This window comes from Pongo abelii, chromosome 1 (assembly GCF_028885655.2).
Source record: "Pongo abelii isolate AG06213 chromosome 1, NHGRI_mPonAbe1-v2.0_pri, whole genome shotgun sequence".
Lineage (NCBI taxonomy): Eukaryota > Metazoa > Chordata > Mammalia > Primates > Hominidae > Pongo > Pongo abelii.
Window position 1 is genome coordinate 193,866,129 of NC_071985.2, and position 18,007 is coordinate 193,884,135.

The 18,007-nt window shown below is 51.9% G+C and overlaps 1 protein-coding gene across 2 annotated transcripts; it reads left to right on the forward strand.

Annotated features, from left to right (window-relative positions):
* Positions 1–129: 129 nt before the first annotated feature.
* HEYL (hes related family bHLH transcription factor with YRPW motif like) lies at positions 130–17,736 on the forward strand. Of its 2 annotated transcripts, none has more exons than XM_002811000.5 (5): positions 130–241; positions 7,092–7,158; positions 8,225–8,308; positions 9,485–9,566; positions 12,602–17,736. In XM_002811000.5, exons 1-5 carry the CDS (start codon positions 162–164, stop codon positions 13,273–13,275), a joined length of 987 nt encoding a protein of 328 aa, XP_002811046.1. In that variant the 5' UTR covers positions 130–161; the 3' UTR covers positions 13,276–17,736. The 2 variants fall into 2 exon arrangements, with proteins under 2 accessions (XP_002811046.1, XP_009250362.1); XM_009252087.4 differs by lacking the exon at positions 130–241 and adding an exon at positions 6,802–6,895.
* Positions 17,737–18,007: the final 271 nt, after the last annotated feature.

Below are 18,007 nucleotides of genomic sequence, written 5' to 3' on the forward strand. Positions count from 1 at the left end.
GGGCGCCTGGGCGCCCGGAGCTGCGGCGCAGGAAAGGGCCCTGGGAAAGGGCGGCGGCGGCGGCGCCCCCGAGGCGGGGCCGGGGCGGGGCCGGGGCGGGGCCCGACTTCCCGACTGGGAGCCCTTGCGGCGGGGCTGAGACCAGACAGCCTGCGTTCGCCATGAAGCGACCCAAGGAGCCGAGCGGCTCCGACGGCGAGTCCGACGGACCCATCGACGTGGGCCAAGAGGGCGAGCTGAGGTAAGGGCCGGGATGCGGGGACTGAGCAGGCGGAGGGCGAGCGGGGGAGGGGGTTCGGCCCGACGGGCTCGCCAAGCAGGTGGGCCAGCCCTCCAGCACCGCCTGGGCAGAGGCAAGTGAGCGCGGGGGCCACAGGTGTCGGCGTGCGGGGTGTGTGCGGGCCGTGCCGTTACACGCACGAGTGCCTGGATCCTGCGCGCTCTCGGTCGTGCAGGGCTGGGGATGCTGGCATGGAGGTAGAGTTCAGCTCGGGGGATCTGGTGGCTAGTGGGTTATCATCTATCTGTTGAAGTGGCCTAGGGGAGGCCATTGGCAAGGAGTTTTCCCTGGAGATCTTAGAAAACTCTCATAGACTGATGGTACTCCAGCCCCTGTCCGGAATCTGCTGACGATGCAGAGTAACCCCATTCTTTCCCAATTTTATCCTAGTTTGGATGCAGTTTTCATGTAGTCCACAAATTATTTCAGGAAAAAGAAAATTTGTCCTCCTTTGAGCAAATTGGAGTTTGGATTTAGGGACTTAGTATTGAAGAAAATAATAAGCTACTTGCAAGGGCCTAGACTCCAATTCCAGTGTTCCTCCTATCGTGCCCCCATGCTGCCAGGGTCTTTCAGCTCCTGGTAGATAGTCTGACCTGCTTCAAACCTGTCGAACAAACTGCACTTGTATAGTTCCGCTACCTCGCAGTTCTGTGAACTGTCTAAGCTTCAGTTTCCTTATCTGTTAAATGAGCATGAATAATAGAACCTACTTCATAGAAGTATTGGGAAAACCAAATGAGGCAAAGTATGTCAAGGGCTTAGCACAGCACATGCTTAGGCAGACACCATGTGATTCCCAGCACCCTGAAAGAGCTGCAGGGCTGACAGGGAGTCTGCAGACCTGGGTCCCGGCCCCAAATCTGCCACCAACTCACTACGTGGTCTTGGGGCATTGGTTTCCCTGACAGAGTCTGTCCTGAGTCTGTTTCCCCATCAGTAAAACAAAGACAACAGTGGAAAAGAAAGGGATACTTCATCTCTCTTGGCTCATCTAGACTTGACTCTCTAGAACAGAACTGGAGGGCAATTCAGTTTTTCTTTCCCTTTCTTTCTTTTCTTTTTCTCTCTGACACGGTCTCACTCTATTGCCCATGCTGGAGTGCAGTGGCATGATCATAGCTCATGGCAACCTTGATCTCCTGGGCTTAAGTGATCCTCCTGCCTTGGCCTCCCAAAGTGTTGGGATTACAGACATAAGCCAGCATGCCGGGCCCAGTTAATTCTTAGGGATGTTTTTGAGGACATTTTGTAATTTTAGTGCCCTCCAGTTTTCTGAGATCCAAGGATCCTGCCTCAGTCACAAATCCCAGGAAAATGCCATAACAGATATTCCTCTTGCATCCTGTACATTTGTTTTTAGGGTGTATAATACAATTCGCTATGCAACATATTAGCCTTTCTTAATTGTTTAGCAGCAACTGCTATTTAGAAAGCAGTTATCTTAGCCTGTGCCTGTTAAAGGCCAGGAAAGGGCACAGCACCATGTGGTGGTGGTGGAGCGGGGTCTCAGATTCAATGGCATTGGGTCTTCATAGATCAGAGGCACAAAATTGATGCCAGAGAACTAGGCTGATCAGAGCTGGCTTCTGTCCTCCACAAGTTTGCAGCCCAGTCAGTGACCTGCCAGGTCATAAAAACACCATGGACAGGATGGAAAGGAGACAGACTGTGGGCTGTGAGGGCACTTAAGCAAGGAGAGGTCACTCTCAATCAAAGATGGCAAGGAGGGCTTCTTGAAGAGGGTAGCATCTGGGCAACTGCTCACATGAGGCATAAAGGATCAGTGGGCAGTTTTTTCCTATACATACAGCATTTCCTATATATACAGAGCCCATTTTTAGATACCGTTCTTAGAGGAGCAGACCCCTCTGAGGAGAGAAAGCAGTTGGACATCTGGCAGAGGCTGACTTATAGACGCCCCTTTGTGGCACTCACCAAAGGGCCCTCCCCCCAGCAGACATCAATGCTTCAATTCAGGGAGCACTGAACGATGCCTGCTGTGGCCCAGACCCCGGGCTGGGCATAGGGGGCCCAGATGTATCCTGCTCAGCCTCTGCCCTCAGGGAACTCTCAGGGAAGAAGAGCTTCATGTACAAAGAAAGCAGATAAACACTGACAAGGGCCGCAGGACAGAGGCAGCCAGCCTCTCGGGGTCAGGGGCAGGGCGCAAATCCCCCACACTCAGAAACATGAGAGTAAAGAGCAGGGTGTGTTCCACCGTCACTGTGGCATCTGCCTGGTGTCAGTCTGCCGCATCTGTGAAACTCACCCACAGAGCTCTCATCTCAACCTGGCCCCCTGACACAGGATGAGTCCAAACTGAGAGTACAGCCTCTCCTCTCCCTCTGCAAACATCTAATGAGCACCTGCCACATGTCAGACACTGAATCAGGGTCCTGTTCCTGCACAATATAAGGTGGTGGCCTTGGAGTCAGATAGACCTGAGTTTGAATCTTACCACCATTAACTTTGGCCAATGACTTTTACCCCTTTCTGAACCTCAGTTTTCTCCCATTCAAAATGGGAATACATTAGCATTCCTGCCTCACAGGATAAGGTTTGACGAATAACATACATAAAGTTACATAGCCCCCTGCTTTGGCACAAAGTAACTTCCAATAAATGTTGCTGTCAAAGCGGTCACCATTCAGTTGGGGGGCAACATATTTATGAGACAGCATGGTCTAATGAAAAGACCGGAAGTGTGAAGACTGGACTTACTGGAGTGATTCTTAACTCCAGTGTCTCTGTCACTCCACCTGTAAAATGATTATTTTTCCTAAATGTGAAATGGCCCAAAAAATACTTCACTTACAGGGCTATTGTGCAATAAATTAGACAAATGGATGTGGAAGTGCAGTATAGAACAAAAAGTACTGGCTCCGAGATCTACATGACGGGATGTTGTATATATGGGGTGCACTAGCAAAAGCCCCAGATTAAAAGCCACTAGAGGCCGGGTGCGGTGGCTCACGCCTGTAATCCCAGCACTTTGGGAGGCCGAGGCGGGCAGATCACGATATCAAGAGATCAAGACCATCCTGGCTAATACGGTGAAACCCCGTCTCTACTAAAAATACAAAAAATTAGCCAGGCATGGTAGCACGTGCCTGTAGTCCCAGTTACTTGGAAGGCTGAGACAGGAGAATCACTTGAACCTGGGAGGCGGAGGTTGCAGTGAGCTGAGATTGTGCCACTGCACTCCAGCCTGGGTGACAGAGTAAGACTCCGTCTCAAAAAAAAAAAAAAAGAGAAAGAAAAAGAAAAAAAAAATGCCACTACACTAGACCTGGCTGTAGTTCCGGATTTTCCTCTAATTTGCTGTGTGGCCTGGGGAAGATCCCTTCCCCTCTGAGTTTCCTCATTTTACAAATGGACTCAGTTCTCTCTGAGATTCCTTCATTTGGGACATTGTGATTCTGCCTTTGGCTGACACAAAATGATTAGGGTCATCTGCAAGGGTTCCACGGGGGAGTTCCCAGGGGAAGTCAGCACTGAGGGTGGTCAGGACCGCCTGGAAAGCTTCCGCCCTATAAGAGACCGCCCCAGAATTCTGGCTAGGAGCCACTAGAGGCCTATGGAGCAGATCTTGATGGTCAACATATCTTCTCTGGGTCCATGAAAATCTGTGTCATTTTCAGATTCTCAGACAAGAGAATCCCACACCTCATCCCACTGTCAGGGCCAGATCGAGGGCTGGAAGGGAGCTTTGGCTGGGCTCTTGGGAACTTTAAAAATAAGGGAACTGGAGGGCTATTCAGACAGACAGGAAGTAGGAATTAGAAGGGAAACAATGCTGAAGTGGACCCAGAAGATGCGGATTCCCTGCTGGCTTTGCTCCTTAGCAGCTGGGTAGGCTGGGCAAGCTGCTTTAGCTCTCTGAAGCTCAGCATCCTCATCTGTAAGATGGGCTTTTGTAAGGCTCAAAGGAGGGAAAGACACATAATGTTGCCAAGAAACTGTGAGGTTTGCCTCTGAGATATGGGAAGAGGAGAAGGGGGGAAATAATACGACAGGGACAAGCTGACCAGGAGATTGGAAAAAGGGATGGCAGCACTGCTTTGCCCTGAAATGGATGTGTCAGCCTCCAACAGATGGTCCCAGCGGAGGGATCAGGCTGAGAGGCAGTGACGTGCGCAAGGCTAACCCAATACTCGGAGAGACGCTTTATCAAGCTGGGGGGAACAAAGGCCGTGTTTCTTAGTGTGTCTTGGCTCTTGGGGTTTGTCCCCAGTGAACCAGTGAGGCTTTGTAAACAAGCTGCCCCATAGATCTCAGGATCTGGCCATCCGAGCCCTGGACCTAGCTTGCTGGGTCCTCCCTCCCAGGAGCTATTACAGACCTCTTACCAGGTCGTCTTATCCAGATGTTTGGGTGGGAGATATCCTTTTCCGGATGTGTCTGGACAAAGCCAGAGACATAGCAGTAGGATTTGACAAATGTTATCTGGTCTCTTCTGCAACCTTCTCTGAGCAGTTGATGAAAATGATCCAAATTCAAATGCCAAAAGGGTAGTCACATGGGCTGGGACCCTTGTGTTACGTCATATATGCCCCCATTCCACAAAGTCCTAGGCCGTAGATTTTATGGTGCTTACGTCTCTGTTCCCCAGTGATGCCAAAGACATGGGTGAGAGAAGAAAGCTCTACCATGAGTTCTGCTGTATTCCAAGCCCTTGTTGAGTACTGAAGCTGCAATAGTGAATGTAACAGACATGGCTCATGGCCTCATGGAGCTTATGGATTTGTTGGAGAGATAGACATCAATCAAGTAACCATATAAATATAAAACAATGAACTGGCATAAATGCTGTGAAAGCAGGGTGCTAGGAGAGTATTGAGCAGGGGACACTAGTGGGAGGAGGAATGTTAGAAAAGGCTCCCCAGGGAGGTGCCATCTGAGTTGAGATCTGATGGGTTGTAGAAGTTACAGGGCAAAGGGACTGGGGCTTGGGGTGATGGGTGGACCAGAGATGGTGGACCTAGGCTAGGGGACAGTACATGCAACTGAATGAAGGAGTTGGTGCATTCACAGGCTGGAGCATACAGAAGAAGACGGTTGAGTCTAGAGGGGTTAACAGGGGCCAGTTGGACCACCTGAAAGATGGTGGCCTTGATCTTAAAAAACACTGGGGCCAGGCATGGTGGCTCATGCCTGTAATCCCAGCACTTCGGGAGGCCGAGGCGGGCAGATCACCTGAGGTCAGGAGTTCGAGACCATCCTGGCTAACATGGTGAAACCCCGTCTCTACTAAAAATACAAAAATTAGCTGGACGTGGTGGTGGGTGTCTGTAATCCCAGCTATTTCGGAGGCTGAGGCAGGAGAATCACTTGAACCGGGTGGCAGAGGTTGCAGTGAGCCGAGATCATGCCAGTGCACTCCAGCCTGGGCAACAAAGCAAGACTACATCTAAAAAAAACCCCAAAACAAACAAACAAAAAAATTGGGGAGCCACTGAGGAGTTTTAAGTGAGTGATATGATCAGATTTCAATGATCACTCTGCCTGCAGTGTGGAGATAGGCTTGTAGAGAGTAAAAGAGGGTGTAAAAGGACCCAACAAGAAGCTCTTGCAGTCATCCAGATGAAAGATGATAGAGGCGTAGCATTGAGAGAAGTGGCAGAGAGGTAGAGGACAGACGTGAGATGTATTTTAGACATAGCGTGGGCAGGTTTTGATGAGATGGGGGTGAGGAGGAGGAGGAATCAAAGACAGTATCAGCTTTCCACCTTGCAGAACTGGGGTACCTTCACTGAGATGGGGAAACCCAGGGGCAGCAGGAGCAGGTGTGGGTGAAGGCCAGCTTGCAGATTCCTGTTCAGATGTGTGGCGTTGTGTCTTCCAAAACGGCAGGGGAGTTACCTTGTTTGTTGTTTGTTGGTGTAGTGTCTGCCCACTGGAGCTGAGTTGAGGAAGGGCTGGGGTCTGGCTGAGTGCACCAGCACCCACCCAGGCCTGAATAGGGCCTTAGAAGTGTTGGCCAAATTAATGATGCCTCAGTGGACCCAGCGAATTCTCACCATTCTAAGAGAGCTTCTGAAGCAGAAAACCTTCAGAAGGGTTAGCAGTTGGGCTGGAGATTATTTTGGTCAGTCTGGGCAGGAAAAGCCCCCCAGAGCTGAGCCTCTTCTCTGTAATGGAAGCTCCTGGGGTGTGAGCAAACATCCATCATTCAACCGTGGCTGCAGAGGGAAGGCCCGGAGTGGGAGGAGAGGCCGAGGTCGGAGGGACGGGGCCTTCTGGGAGGCCAAGCCAGTGTCCCAGAGCATCCGAGAGGGGCCTGGGACCCAGATGCCGCCTCCCCTTCGCCCCCGGCCGCACCGCGTGGGAGGAGGCGGCAGCTGCAGGCGGGGCGGAGGGCGGGCGGCCGGCCCGCCCGGCCCGTGGGAAGCAGTGGCATCTGCTCTTTCCACGCTCGTTCCCAGCGGCTCTCTCTGAAACCCAACCCGCCCGGCCCAGCCCCGCCGCCGCCGGCCAGTGCCCTCGCCCGCCCCGCCCCCGGGGATCGGGTTGCAGGAGCCGGAGCTACCGCGCCGCGGTGCGCGGTTCCCCGACGGCCGCCGTGAGGGGCGAGGGGCGAGGGGCGAAGGGGCGAAGGGCGAGGCCGAGCAGGTCCGGACCAAGAGCCCAAAGTGGGCCCAGAGTGCATGAGAGGACTTGACCCGGGTTGAAATGAGCCCCCAGGAAGAAGGGGAGAGCAAGCTCCTCCTTCCAGGCCCAGCCTGTGGCTCCTCCTGGCCCGAGGTCGGCCCAGGCCGGGGAGACGGTCCCCCAGCCCTGAAAAATCAGCTTTTCTTTTCCTTTCCAGCCAGATGGCCAGGCCGCTGTCCACCCCCAGCCCTTCGCAGATGCAAGCCAGGAAGAAACGCAGAGGGGTGAGTGTCCGTCTCAGCCTCTGAGTTGCCCAACAAAGGGTGGCCATGAATCCCCTGCAGTCTGGCCGGGAGAACCCTGGGCAGAAACTTCACCATGAAGCTAACTGCTTGGGTTCAAATCCCGGCTCTGTCACTAGCTATCAGGGTGATTCCAGGCAAGCCTGTTAACCTCTCTGAGCCTGATTTGCTCCTTTGTGTAACTGGAATAATGACAGGGCCCACCTCAAAGGGCTGCTTTGCAGATTAAGTGCATTAATATAATGCTCTGAACAATAGCAGACACACAATAGGCCATTATGATTGTTGTTCCTATCTTCTGTCTCCTCTCTGAGTCCAGAACTTTCATCCCCCTCAGTGTGCCGGGGTGGGGGAGGGGACAAAAGAAGGGTCCCCACTTGCTGCTGTCATCTGTCCATCATGTTCAGTCCCACTTTCCTCCCAGGATGCAGCTGTGCTTCCGCACTGGGAGTCCAGACACCTGGGGTCTGGCAGAGAGCAGCCTGACACTCACTCACTGTAAGCCCTTAGGCAAACCACTTCCTTCCAGCCCTCATTTTCCTTATCTGTAAAATGGGGTCATATCTGTCCTGCTCCTGGTGTTCTGCTACCAGTATTGGAGGGAAGAATGAGAGTGTGTGGGTGGAAGGGCCCTGCAGCTAGAGAGAGCAACACGTGGGACTCCCCAAACCATCTCATGACCTCACAGATGACGGGGTCACCCTCCTGGCCCAGCAGGGGCCTCCAGGGCCTGCTCCAGCACCATGGCTGGTGTCCTCATTGTGATTGGCTGTGCCCTGCTGTACCAGTGGTTAAACATCTTGAATATCACCCCTGTAGACCAAGACAAGAGATCTGAGTTGTACTCCCAGCTCTGCGCTTTCTTGCTGTGTGACCTTAAGCAAATCACTGTCCTTCTCTGGGCCTTGGTTTTCTCCACCATAAAGTAAGACTAGATTGATCTCCCTCACAAAAATACTGTGTGGGTAGATATGAGTTGATGACCATCAAGGCACTTTGGAAACTGTGATGATGCACCTGTGAGTAACTTCTTGTCATGATTGTTTAGATCATAGAGAAACGGCGTCGAGACCGCATCAACAGTAGCCTCTCTGAATTGCGACGCTTGGTCCCCACTGCCTTTGAGAAACAGGTATGTGACATTGCTGACTGTGCTAGAGGAAATACTGTGTGGGTGGCAGATAAGGTTCGTTTCTCGTGGCATCTCTTGTTGATTGGTAGCAGCTGCCTGAGATGCTGTGATCATTTACCAATATCTGTCACTGGCGAGGGTAAAAGGAATTGAAATTTATACTTAGGTGTCTCAGGTGGCTTTATGTCTATCATCCCATTGAACTGACTCCTCAAGATGATCCCAAAGGGTAGGGATTATTATGCCCATGGCACAGGTAAGGAAACTGAAGCACAGAGAGGTGAAGTAACTTATACCAGATCACGCAGATGGTAAATAGCAGGACACAGGACTGTGTGATTCTCAAGCGCCCATCCCTCTGCACTACAGACATTTCCAGAGTGACTTGAAAGTGGAACAGGCTGCTCAGGGAGTGAGCACTCTGCCATCGAGCATATTAGGGTGGGGGAACTACAGTGGGGAATCAGACAGTGGACTCAGCCTCAGAGATTCTCACCCTATGCACCAAGGCATAGGTCACGGGTTCTCTGCCTTCCCTTATGCTGATGAGAACAAGTCAGTCATCCCACAGATGTTCACTAAAACCACCACAGGACCAGCCATGAACTAGACCTAGTATCTGCCCTCAAGGGACTCCCATGGAGCGTCTGATCTTCAAGCTTCACCTGGGAGGCTTAGGAAGCATTTCCCAAGAGAGAAAAGAGGAAGAGCAAGTGGTCTGGGGATAAGATCTTGGGCACATTGAGTCTGAAGTTGAATTCCCTGAAGAGCTTGTTTAAGAGGCACTCTGAGGATTGTGGCTAAAGCCATGGAGGTGACAAGCCCCTCTGCAGGGAGCAGCAGAATGCGAAGTGACACAGAAGGGACAGTACTGTGTTAAGAGACGGCAGAGAAAGAGGCATGGTGAAAGGAGAGCCCAGAAACAGTGGTGTCGTGCAAGTCAAGGGAGGAGTGGTTTCAGGAAAGATGATCGGCAGCTGTACAGTGGACAGGTGGTCTGAGAGGAGAACTGAAAAGAATGTTCTAGATTTGGAGAACTCGGCCAAAGCAGAAGCCCATTTGCAGGCAGCAGTGGGGTGGGAGGAAGGTGAGAAAATCGAGACAGTGAGTGCTGATGACACCGCACAGCGATGTGGTCAGCTGCAGGCTCCACCCTTCTGTCTTCTGTACCCGCAGGGCTCTTCCAAGCTGGAGAAAGCCGAGGTCTTGCAGATGACGGTGGATCATTTGAAAATGCTCCATGCCACTGGCGGGACAGGTACTCATGCTCTTCTCTTTCAGGCATCATTCATACAACAAATATTTTGAGGCTGGGCCCTGGGGATACGCTGGTGAGCAAAGTCCACACGCTGCCCACTCTGAAGAGCTCAGTCAATGGAGGGAACATTTGCAAAGCTTCTCTCTCTCCTTTCAGCATCTCCCTCTCCACTTTCAGTGTCTCCATTTGTCGCGACCTTTTCCTCAATTCAGCTCCCTCCAGTCTTAGACCTGGCGGGCGCTTTCTTCTGTAACAGACTGTTCCTATGGGTCCCACCCTTCTCCAACCCAGGACCTCATTAAGGATTTGCCTGAATGAGCTAATTCTCACTGGGATCCCAATCTGACCCCCCTGACCCCGGGGAGGAGCCTGGTATCCTACCCACTGGTCTAGCCTTCTGGGCTATTGTGGGGTCCTTGGCAGCACTGGGGTGACATATGATGCTCACCACAGGTCTCAGGATTGTAGCAGGACACAAATTAACTCATTTTGTTATTTTAAGCTCATCAGTTACAGTAAAGTAAGGGAACAGTGGCTTTAAAGACACTTCCAGACAAATAGAAATTCTGTCTACTCAAAGTTTCTCTGTGTGTTTGGTGATTTCAAAATTGGGAAACCTTGAAAGCTCCACAGGCCTTGGCCACAAAGACCTAAGTTCCAGAGACCTAACTTACTACTACAGAAGAGGACAGTAGCATTTTAAGTGGCCTGTTCTGGTGCTTCTGAAGCCTCAGTGTATGTCATTGTCACCTTGGGGCAGGCAGAATCAGGAGTCATCCCCCGGAGATTCTGAGGCAGTAGGTCTGGATTGAAGTTTAGGAGTTTGCAAGTTTAACAAGCCACCCAATTATTCTGGTGCAGGTGGTCCATTTGGGAACTTCTGCCAAAGAAATGCATTGCTAAGAGTGGAGACTTCCATCTCTAATGAACCAATGAGGGAGATTCAAATTACATTTATGGTTATCCAGTGAAAAGAAAAGTAGTGACTAATATGTGGACATCATTTGACAGTTTTAAAATGCTTTCACTTGTGTTATTTCATTTGATTCTCACAAGAACCTGCAAGATGGGGGTTAGTGTTACCATCATTTTCTGACTGTGAACTAATGGGAAGACAGAACTGTGGTTCACGGTATAGGCTTTAGATTTGAATCGGGCTCTACTGGTTACTAGCTTTATGACCTTAGACAAATGATTTAACCTCTCCCTCAGTTTCCTCATCTCTAAAATGGGAATAATTAGAGGGTTTTATAAGGATTAAATTAGATAACTTGATGAAATGCTTAGTAAGAATTCAGCAAATGTTAGTTAGAAAAAAAACAGCAGGCCGGGCGTGGTGGCTCACGCCTGTAATCCCAGCACTTTAGGAGGCCGAAACGGGCGGATCACGAGGTGAGGAGATCGAGACCATCCTGGCTAACATGGTGAAACCCCATCTCTACTAAAAATACAAAAAGGATGGTGGTGGGCACCTGTAGTCCCAGCTACTCGGGAGGCTGAGGCAGGAGAATGGCGTGAACCCAGAAGGCGGAGCTTTCAGTGAGTCGAGATCGCACCACTGCACTCCAGCCTGGGCGACAGAGCGAGACTCCGTCTCAAAAAAAAAAGAAAAAGAAAAGAACAGCAAAGGCCAGGCACGGTGGCTCACACCTGTAATCCCAACACTTTGGGAGGCCGAGGTGGGCGGATCACCTGAGGTCAGGAGTTTGAGACCAACCTGGCCAACATGGTGAAACCCTGTCTCTACTGAAAATACAAAAACTAGCGCTGTGATGGCGGTCGCCTATAATCCCAGCTACTTTGGAGGCTAAGGCAGGAGAATCTCTTGAACCTGGGAGGCGGAGGTTTCAGTGAGCCAAGATCGTGCCACTGCACTCCAGCCTGGGGGACAGAGCGAGACTTCATCTCAAAAAAAATAAAATAAAAAAAAAAAGAACAGCAAACGCAGAAAGGTGAAGGGATTTGCTTGAACTTACATGGCTAAGTGTATAGCAGAGTTGGTTCTCACCCACAAGTTGACCTGACTCCAAACATAGTCTCCAGCTGAGCTGTTCCTCTGTAGGGGCCATGAACCAAGGACTAGGTATTTGCTGCCATCGTCATGAGACCAGTGCTGGCTGGGGTTGTTGTGTCTGCCTTTGCCCAGAAGGTTGTCAAGAGAGGAACAGGTATGGAGAGGCAGTGAGGATGTGAATACTTGTACAGGAATTCCGTTCACCTGGTTATCCATCAAAGAGAGGGTCCCTGTCCGATAACAGCAGCTGAGGATCACAGTGGGGTCTTGCTTTCCAGATTGCCTTTTGAGCCAAGGGACAAACTCAGATGCCAACAAGGCCAAGCCAGTAATAGAAGTGATAGCTAACTTTTCATTTATTCAGCATTTTCTGTGCACTATTTTAATTTCACCCTCACAACTCTATACAGTAGGCACTGCTATATCCCCATTTTACAGCTAAGGAAATTGAGGCACAGAGAGATAAAGAGACTTGTCCACAATCAGGCAGCTAGTTAAGTAGCAGAGCCAGGATTTGAACCCAGCTCTCCTGGCCTCCGACGACCTCACACTTCACTGCTACACTACGCTGCCTTCTCCAACGGGCATCCTCACTCTGATGGCTGCTGCTGCCACCTCCCTTCCTGGGCATCTGCCCCTCTCAGCAGGCAGGGTTGTTCTACACCTCCAAGTGCACAACCTTTCATATCTGTCAAGTATCTACTTCAATGAAGTTATCTTGGCCACAAAGTTTTTTCTTTGTGTTAATCATGAATTGTGATGAAAGCAATATTTTACATTTTATAATGCTTCATAGTTTAATGAATTCATTTGATCATTATAACACATCATCCTCCACCCCAGGAAGGGATTTTTGTACTCACTTTGCAGATGGGGAGACGGGCTCAGAGAGGCAGGGTGACATGGCCATGGCTGCCCAGGGAGTGAGTGGAGGAGGCAGGTCCAGAACTCAGACAGTCAGACCCAGGCTCCATGCTTCTCTCCACACTTGGCATGACCTTCATCACACCTCCCTTTGCAGGATTCTTTGATGCCCGAGCCCTGGCAGTTGACTTCCGGAGCATTGGTTTTCGGGAGTGCCTCACCGAGGTCATCAGGTACCTGGGGGTCCTTGAAGGGCCCAGCAGCCATGCAGACCCCGTCCGGATTCGCCTTCTCTCCCACCTCAACAGCTACGCAGCCGAGATGGAGCCTTCACCCACACCCACTGGCCCCTTGGCCTTCCCTGCCTGGCCCTGGTCTTTCTTCCATAGCTGTCCGGGGCTGCCAGCCCTGAGCAACCAGCTCGCCGTCCTGGGAAGAGTGCCCAGCCCTGTCCTCCCCGGCGTCTCCTCTCCTGCTTACCCCATCCCAGCCCTCCGAACCGCTCCCCTTTGCAGAGCCACAGGCATCATCCTGCCAGCCCGGAGGAATGTGCTGCCCAGTCGAGGGGCATCTTCCACCAGGAGGGCCCGCCCCCTAGAGAGGCCAGCGACCCCTGTGCCTGTAGCCCCCAGCAGCAGGGCTGCCAGGAGCAGCCACATCGCTCCCCTCCTGCAGTCTTCCTCCCCAACACCCCCTGGTCCTACAGGGTCCGCTGCTTACGTGGCTGTTCCCGCCCCCAACTCATCCTCCCCAGGGCCAGCTGGGAGGCCAGCGGGAGCCATGCTCTACCACTCCTGGGTCTCTGAAATCACTGAAATCGGGGCTTTCTGAGCTGCCCCTTCACCACCCTGCCCCAAGGAATAAGGAAGGTTCTTTTACCAGGAGCCCAAAAAAGGGCACTGCCTTTTCTGCTTTGCTCCCTGGACTGGCTCATATGTGAAGGCATGTTCTCCAGCCATCGGAGGCCCCCTCCTGCTTCAGCCCATCTCTCCTCCTCACTGTTATCCCAGCTTATCCACCCAGCTCTCCTGGAGCTGTTCTGGTCTCAGAGGCTTGGTTCCATTTCTTACCTGCACAGATGAGTCCTGGGAGAGACCCTCAGAGATGCGCCCAGACCCCTCTCCTGCCCTCTGCACACCAGCAGCAGGCATGAACCTTAGGTCTGAGAAAAAGCTTTAACCTGCAGGGCACCAGGACCCAAGGCAGGCTGTTCCTTGGAGCGGTCAGACCCCAGTCGGGAGCAATGACTGACTGGCTGCAGCCTTCCCACGCCAAGAGGCTGGAACATAGTGTCTGCCTCGCTTCCTGGAGATAGTAACTGAGCAGGGGCTACAAAGAGGTCTCCTGGGAACCTTGTCTGCCCCTTCCCACCTGTTCTTGGGCCACACCATCACACTGAACCACAGGACAGACCCTTTCTCCACCACAGCCAAGACCTGGAGACTGGGGGCCCAGCAGAGCCTGCTCCCACCCTCCTCCCAGCAGCAGACACCCACCCTCTCACTGACTAACAGGTCCCTGCACACAGCTGGCCTGATAAACCCAGCTGGGAGGTTTCTAGGCAGCAGCAAAACTCTGTGACAGGGTGTCCTCACACCAGGCCCTGGACAGCTCTCCCAGACAGGAGCCAGGGTTGAGCAATGGAGAGCCCAGCCCCCACATCTTACAGTCGCCATCCTCCAGGCGTGTGGTCCCTCCCAATTGGGTGCACAGTGCAGAGGGGCCATGGCCCCATGTGATGGTGCGCAGAGAGGAACCTCTTGGGATTCAGTACCAGACGTCTGTGCTGCCTGGTTTGCATCCGGCTCACAGAACCCAGACTGCTGGAACAGCCAAGGGCTGTCAGGCTGGACAAAAATAACTGCGAGGAGGGACAAGAGAAAGGATGATTCGAGGCACCTCAGCCCTTCAAGGTCATGCAGTGGGTCGAGGGCCTGAGATTCTGTTCACCAGGACTCCACAGAGCTGGCTCTGCTCAGAAGCCATTTCATTCCCCGGCTCCACCCTAGGCCACTTTTTCTAACAGAGGAAACAAATGGTCCAGCGATTGTTCCCAGCAGGACAGCGGAGCCTGGACTGACACCCAGTGGGACCAGTGTTGCCACACCAGTTGATAAAACGCAGAAACCCTTCTGTACTCATTGGTAAATATCTACTCCCCCAAGTGACTCCAAGTGCCCCCCCACCGCCTGGCACTTCCCCCAGGACTCCTATGATCTGGTTACTGCCCAGCCGATCCAAGGCTGTGGAGTCCCAGAGCCAGCAGTTCACTGATGCTCATTCCACACTGGTTAGATACTTCAGTTGTCACCCCTGGGAAGATTCTCCCACCTCCTCCCTTTGATGGAACCACCCTCCCCAGAGGCTGCATTGTGGAGACTCCATGGACTGAAAAGTGAGTTTGCAGAGACCTTGGGGAAAAGAGCCCTTTCAAAGAAGTGGATAAGAAGGAGGAGATCATTGAGTGACCCAGAAAGCTCTTTTGAAAAGACAAACTCCTCAAGGAGAGATAAAGAGGAAAGAACCTCTTTCATTTTTAGTGTGAGCTAATACCATCAGACTGCTGTCCTCCTGGACCCATCTGAGATGTGCAGTAGCAAGGAGAGGGGGGATCATTTTAGAGAGTGGGTCATTCGCAGGGAGTGCTCCTGAGGGAGGCAGAGGGGAGACTGTGGTAGAAGGAAGACAGAACTCACACATGATCCCAGGAGTGGGGACAGGGACAGAGGAGGTAACAGAAGGCAAAGGCCAGTTTCCCCTTTATCATGAAGGGGCCCACTCAGGACAGGAACAAGGACAACTCCTCCTCCTCTCCTGCTGCTCCTGGGATACCAAGTCAGTGATGTAGTCTTGCAATTTGGCAACTTCCCAGCCTGAGAATCCCTAGTGGGGCTGTGGGAAACACATTTCCACGTTGCAAGTATGCAACTCCAAAGAATCTGTGATGCCACTGAAATGAGGTGGGAATGACCCAGCTCTTTCAGCATCTTGGTTGAACTTGCTTTCATTGTCCCTGGAATATTGTGGAAGGAAAGGTGACTATGTGATCTGATTCCGTGGTCAAGGACTTGCATCTTCTGTTTCTATCCCCAAGCCTTCCTGGGGTCTCCAACTCCTACCCCATTGCAGAGGTTGTTGCGGACATCCAATAAAGATTTTTTTTTAGTGCTTTTGGAAACTTCCAGTAGATTCTACTTCTAAACTATCTCTGGATTCCATCCACTTCTGTCTGCACCCACAGCCAACCTGGCCAGGCCACATCACCTCCCCGAGATCACTGCCCTGGCCTCAGAAAGGTCTTCCCTCTTGCTTTGTCAATCAGTTCTCAGTAGCACCAGAGAGAAATTGAAAGCTGCAGGTCATATTGTATCATCTCTAGTTTGAAAACCTCACTCTGTTACCCTATTATTCTAAAGGTCTTCTTTTGGTCCCAGCCTCACTTCCAGCCTCATTTCTTGCCAGTCCCAGACTTGCTCCCTGAGCTTCTGCCACCTGGCCTTCCTTCATTTCCTCGACATTCCAGCCTCGTTCCCACCTCCAGCACTTTGCATATGCTGTTCCCTTTGCCAAGAATGCTCTTCCCCTACCCTGTGCGTGGCTGAGTTCTTCAGACCCTCAGGCCTTAGCTTCAAAGTTGCCTCCTCCAAGAGGCCTTCCTCGACTACTGTACTTGTGGAGTTCCTCTATCACAAGGCCTCTGTTCTTTCCCTTCATGGGGAATTTGCCACTGCATATCCATTTTTGTAATTTACTTGTTGATTGACTGTCCCTCCCACTCGAGTGTAAGCTCATGAGGCCAGGTGCCATGCCTGGTTCACTCTCCACTCTGTACCCAGCATTGAGCACAGGGCCTGGTCCATAGTTGGCGTTCAAGAAATACTTGTTGAAGAAGTGAACTGAGAAGGTGAGAAATCTTCTGGACTCATGCTGTGGATGGTCTGGGCCCTTCTAGGGATGAGCCCCCTGCTGGCCAACTTTGCGAGGAGGCTGCAGAGCAGAGTGAGAGCCAGGGCCAAGGGACTGGAAGTTCTGGCAAGTGGCCAGGAGGCCCTGGCCAAAGGCAAGTGCGAGTGTCCACTCCGAGTGCACACTGACAGCTGGGAGCAGGCAGGCTGTCCTGCCAGCAGGCATTGCTCTCCACCCTTGGCTTGGCTCTCTGATGGATTCGGCTCACAACAAATCCAACAAACACAAAGGTCTGCTCTGTGCCAGCCAGGCACAGTGGAGCCAGAGCTGGGAAGGACACAGTTGCTTTGAGTGGGGGGCACACCCTCCATCAAGAAGATAGTTTGGTGAGATGAGAGTAGGGAGGTTTGTTAGGAAGGCTGAAGGGAGCAGAGTTGGGGTATGTGGCCCTGCCCGGGGTGTCAGGCGGGTAGGGGGCTCTGGGAGGAAGCTTTCCAGGAGGAGAAGGAAGGGAACCATTCTATGTGCAAAGACCTGGAGACCTCATCAAGGAGAGCTGTAGATGTTGGCTCTGAGTTGAGCATGGGCCCTCAGTGACAGGGTGAGAGGTGGGCTAGCCTGGGCACTGAAGCCAGACTTCTTTATTAGTGAGTTGTATGTAGTCTTGGGCAAGTTACTGAACCTCCCTTATCCTCAACTTTCTCATCAATAAAGCAGGGAAGATGCAGTAATGGCTGCTATTGGTTGAGTGATAACTGTCTACCGGACACTGTACCCAATGCTTTTCTTGGAATGTCCCATTTTACAGATGAGGAAACTGAGCTAAGACGTCATCTCCTAAGGTTAGGTGGTAATTGAATGAGGTAACACATAAAGCTCTCAATAGAGTGCCTGGGTCATATGAACCACTCCACCAATCTTAGCCATTAGTGTCATCAATGAGAGGAGGCTGGATCCAAACTGAAAGGCCAGGAGCATCAGGCAGAGTCTGGGCTTCCGCCTATAGGCGGTGAGAGCCCTGGAAGATTTTGCCAAGTGAATGCTAAGGTGGGACCTTGTTTAAGAAACTTGGCCGGGCACAGTGGCTCACACCTGTAATCCCAGCACTTTGGGAGGCCGAGGCGGGTGGATCACCTGAGGTCAGGAGTTCGAGACCAACCTGGCCAACATAGTGAAACCCTATCTGTACTAAAAATACAAAATTAGCTGGGCATGGTAGTGCATGCCTGTAATCCCAGCTACTTGGGAGGCTGAGGCAGGAGAATTGCTTGAACCCGGGAGGCAGAGGTTGCAGTGAGACGAGATTGCACCACTGCCCTCCAGCCTGGGCAACAGGTGAGATTCCATCTCAGGAGAAAAAAAAAAAAAAGAAAGAAAAAAAAACTTGGCACTTGGAGTGATGTGGGGTGACTGGGGAGGAGCAGTGTTCAGACTCAGCTCCACCTATTCATGGGAAACACTTAGGTGCTATTTAAAAATATCCGTGGCCGGGCACGGTGGCTAACGCCTGTAATCCCAACACTTTGGGAGGCCGAGGCGGGTGGATCACGAGGTCAGGAGTTTGAGACCAGCCTGGCCAATATGGTGAAACCCCGTCTCTACTAAAAATACAAAAAGTAGCTGGGCATGGTGGTGCACACCTGTAGTCCCAGCTACG

Coding starts and splice junctions, on each gene's coding strand:
- HEYL (XM_002811000.5), top strand. CDS start 162: ATGAAGCGACCCAAGGAGCCGAGCGGCTCCGACGGCGAGTCCGACGGA. Junction 8,309..9,484: donor CCACTGCCTTTGAGAAACAG/GTATGTGACATT, acceptor CTGTACCCGCAG/GGCTCTTCCAAGCTGGAGAA. Junction 9,567..12,601: donor CCATGCCACTGGCGGGACAG/GTACTCATGCTC, acceptor CTCCCTTTGCAG/GATTCTTTGATGCCCGAGCC.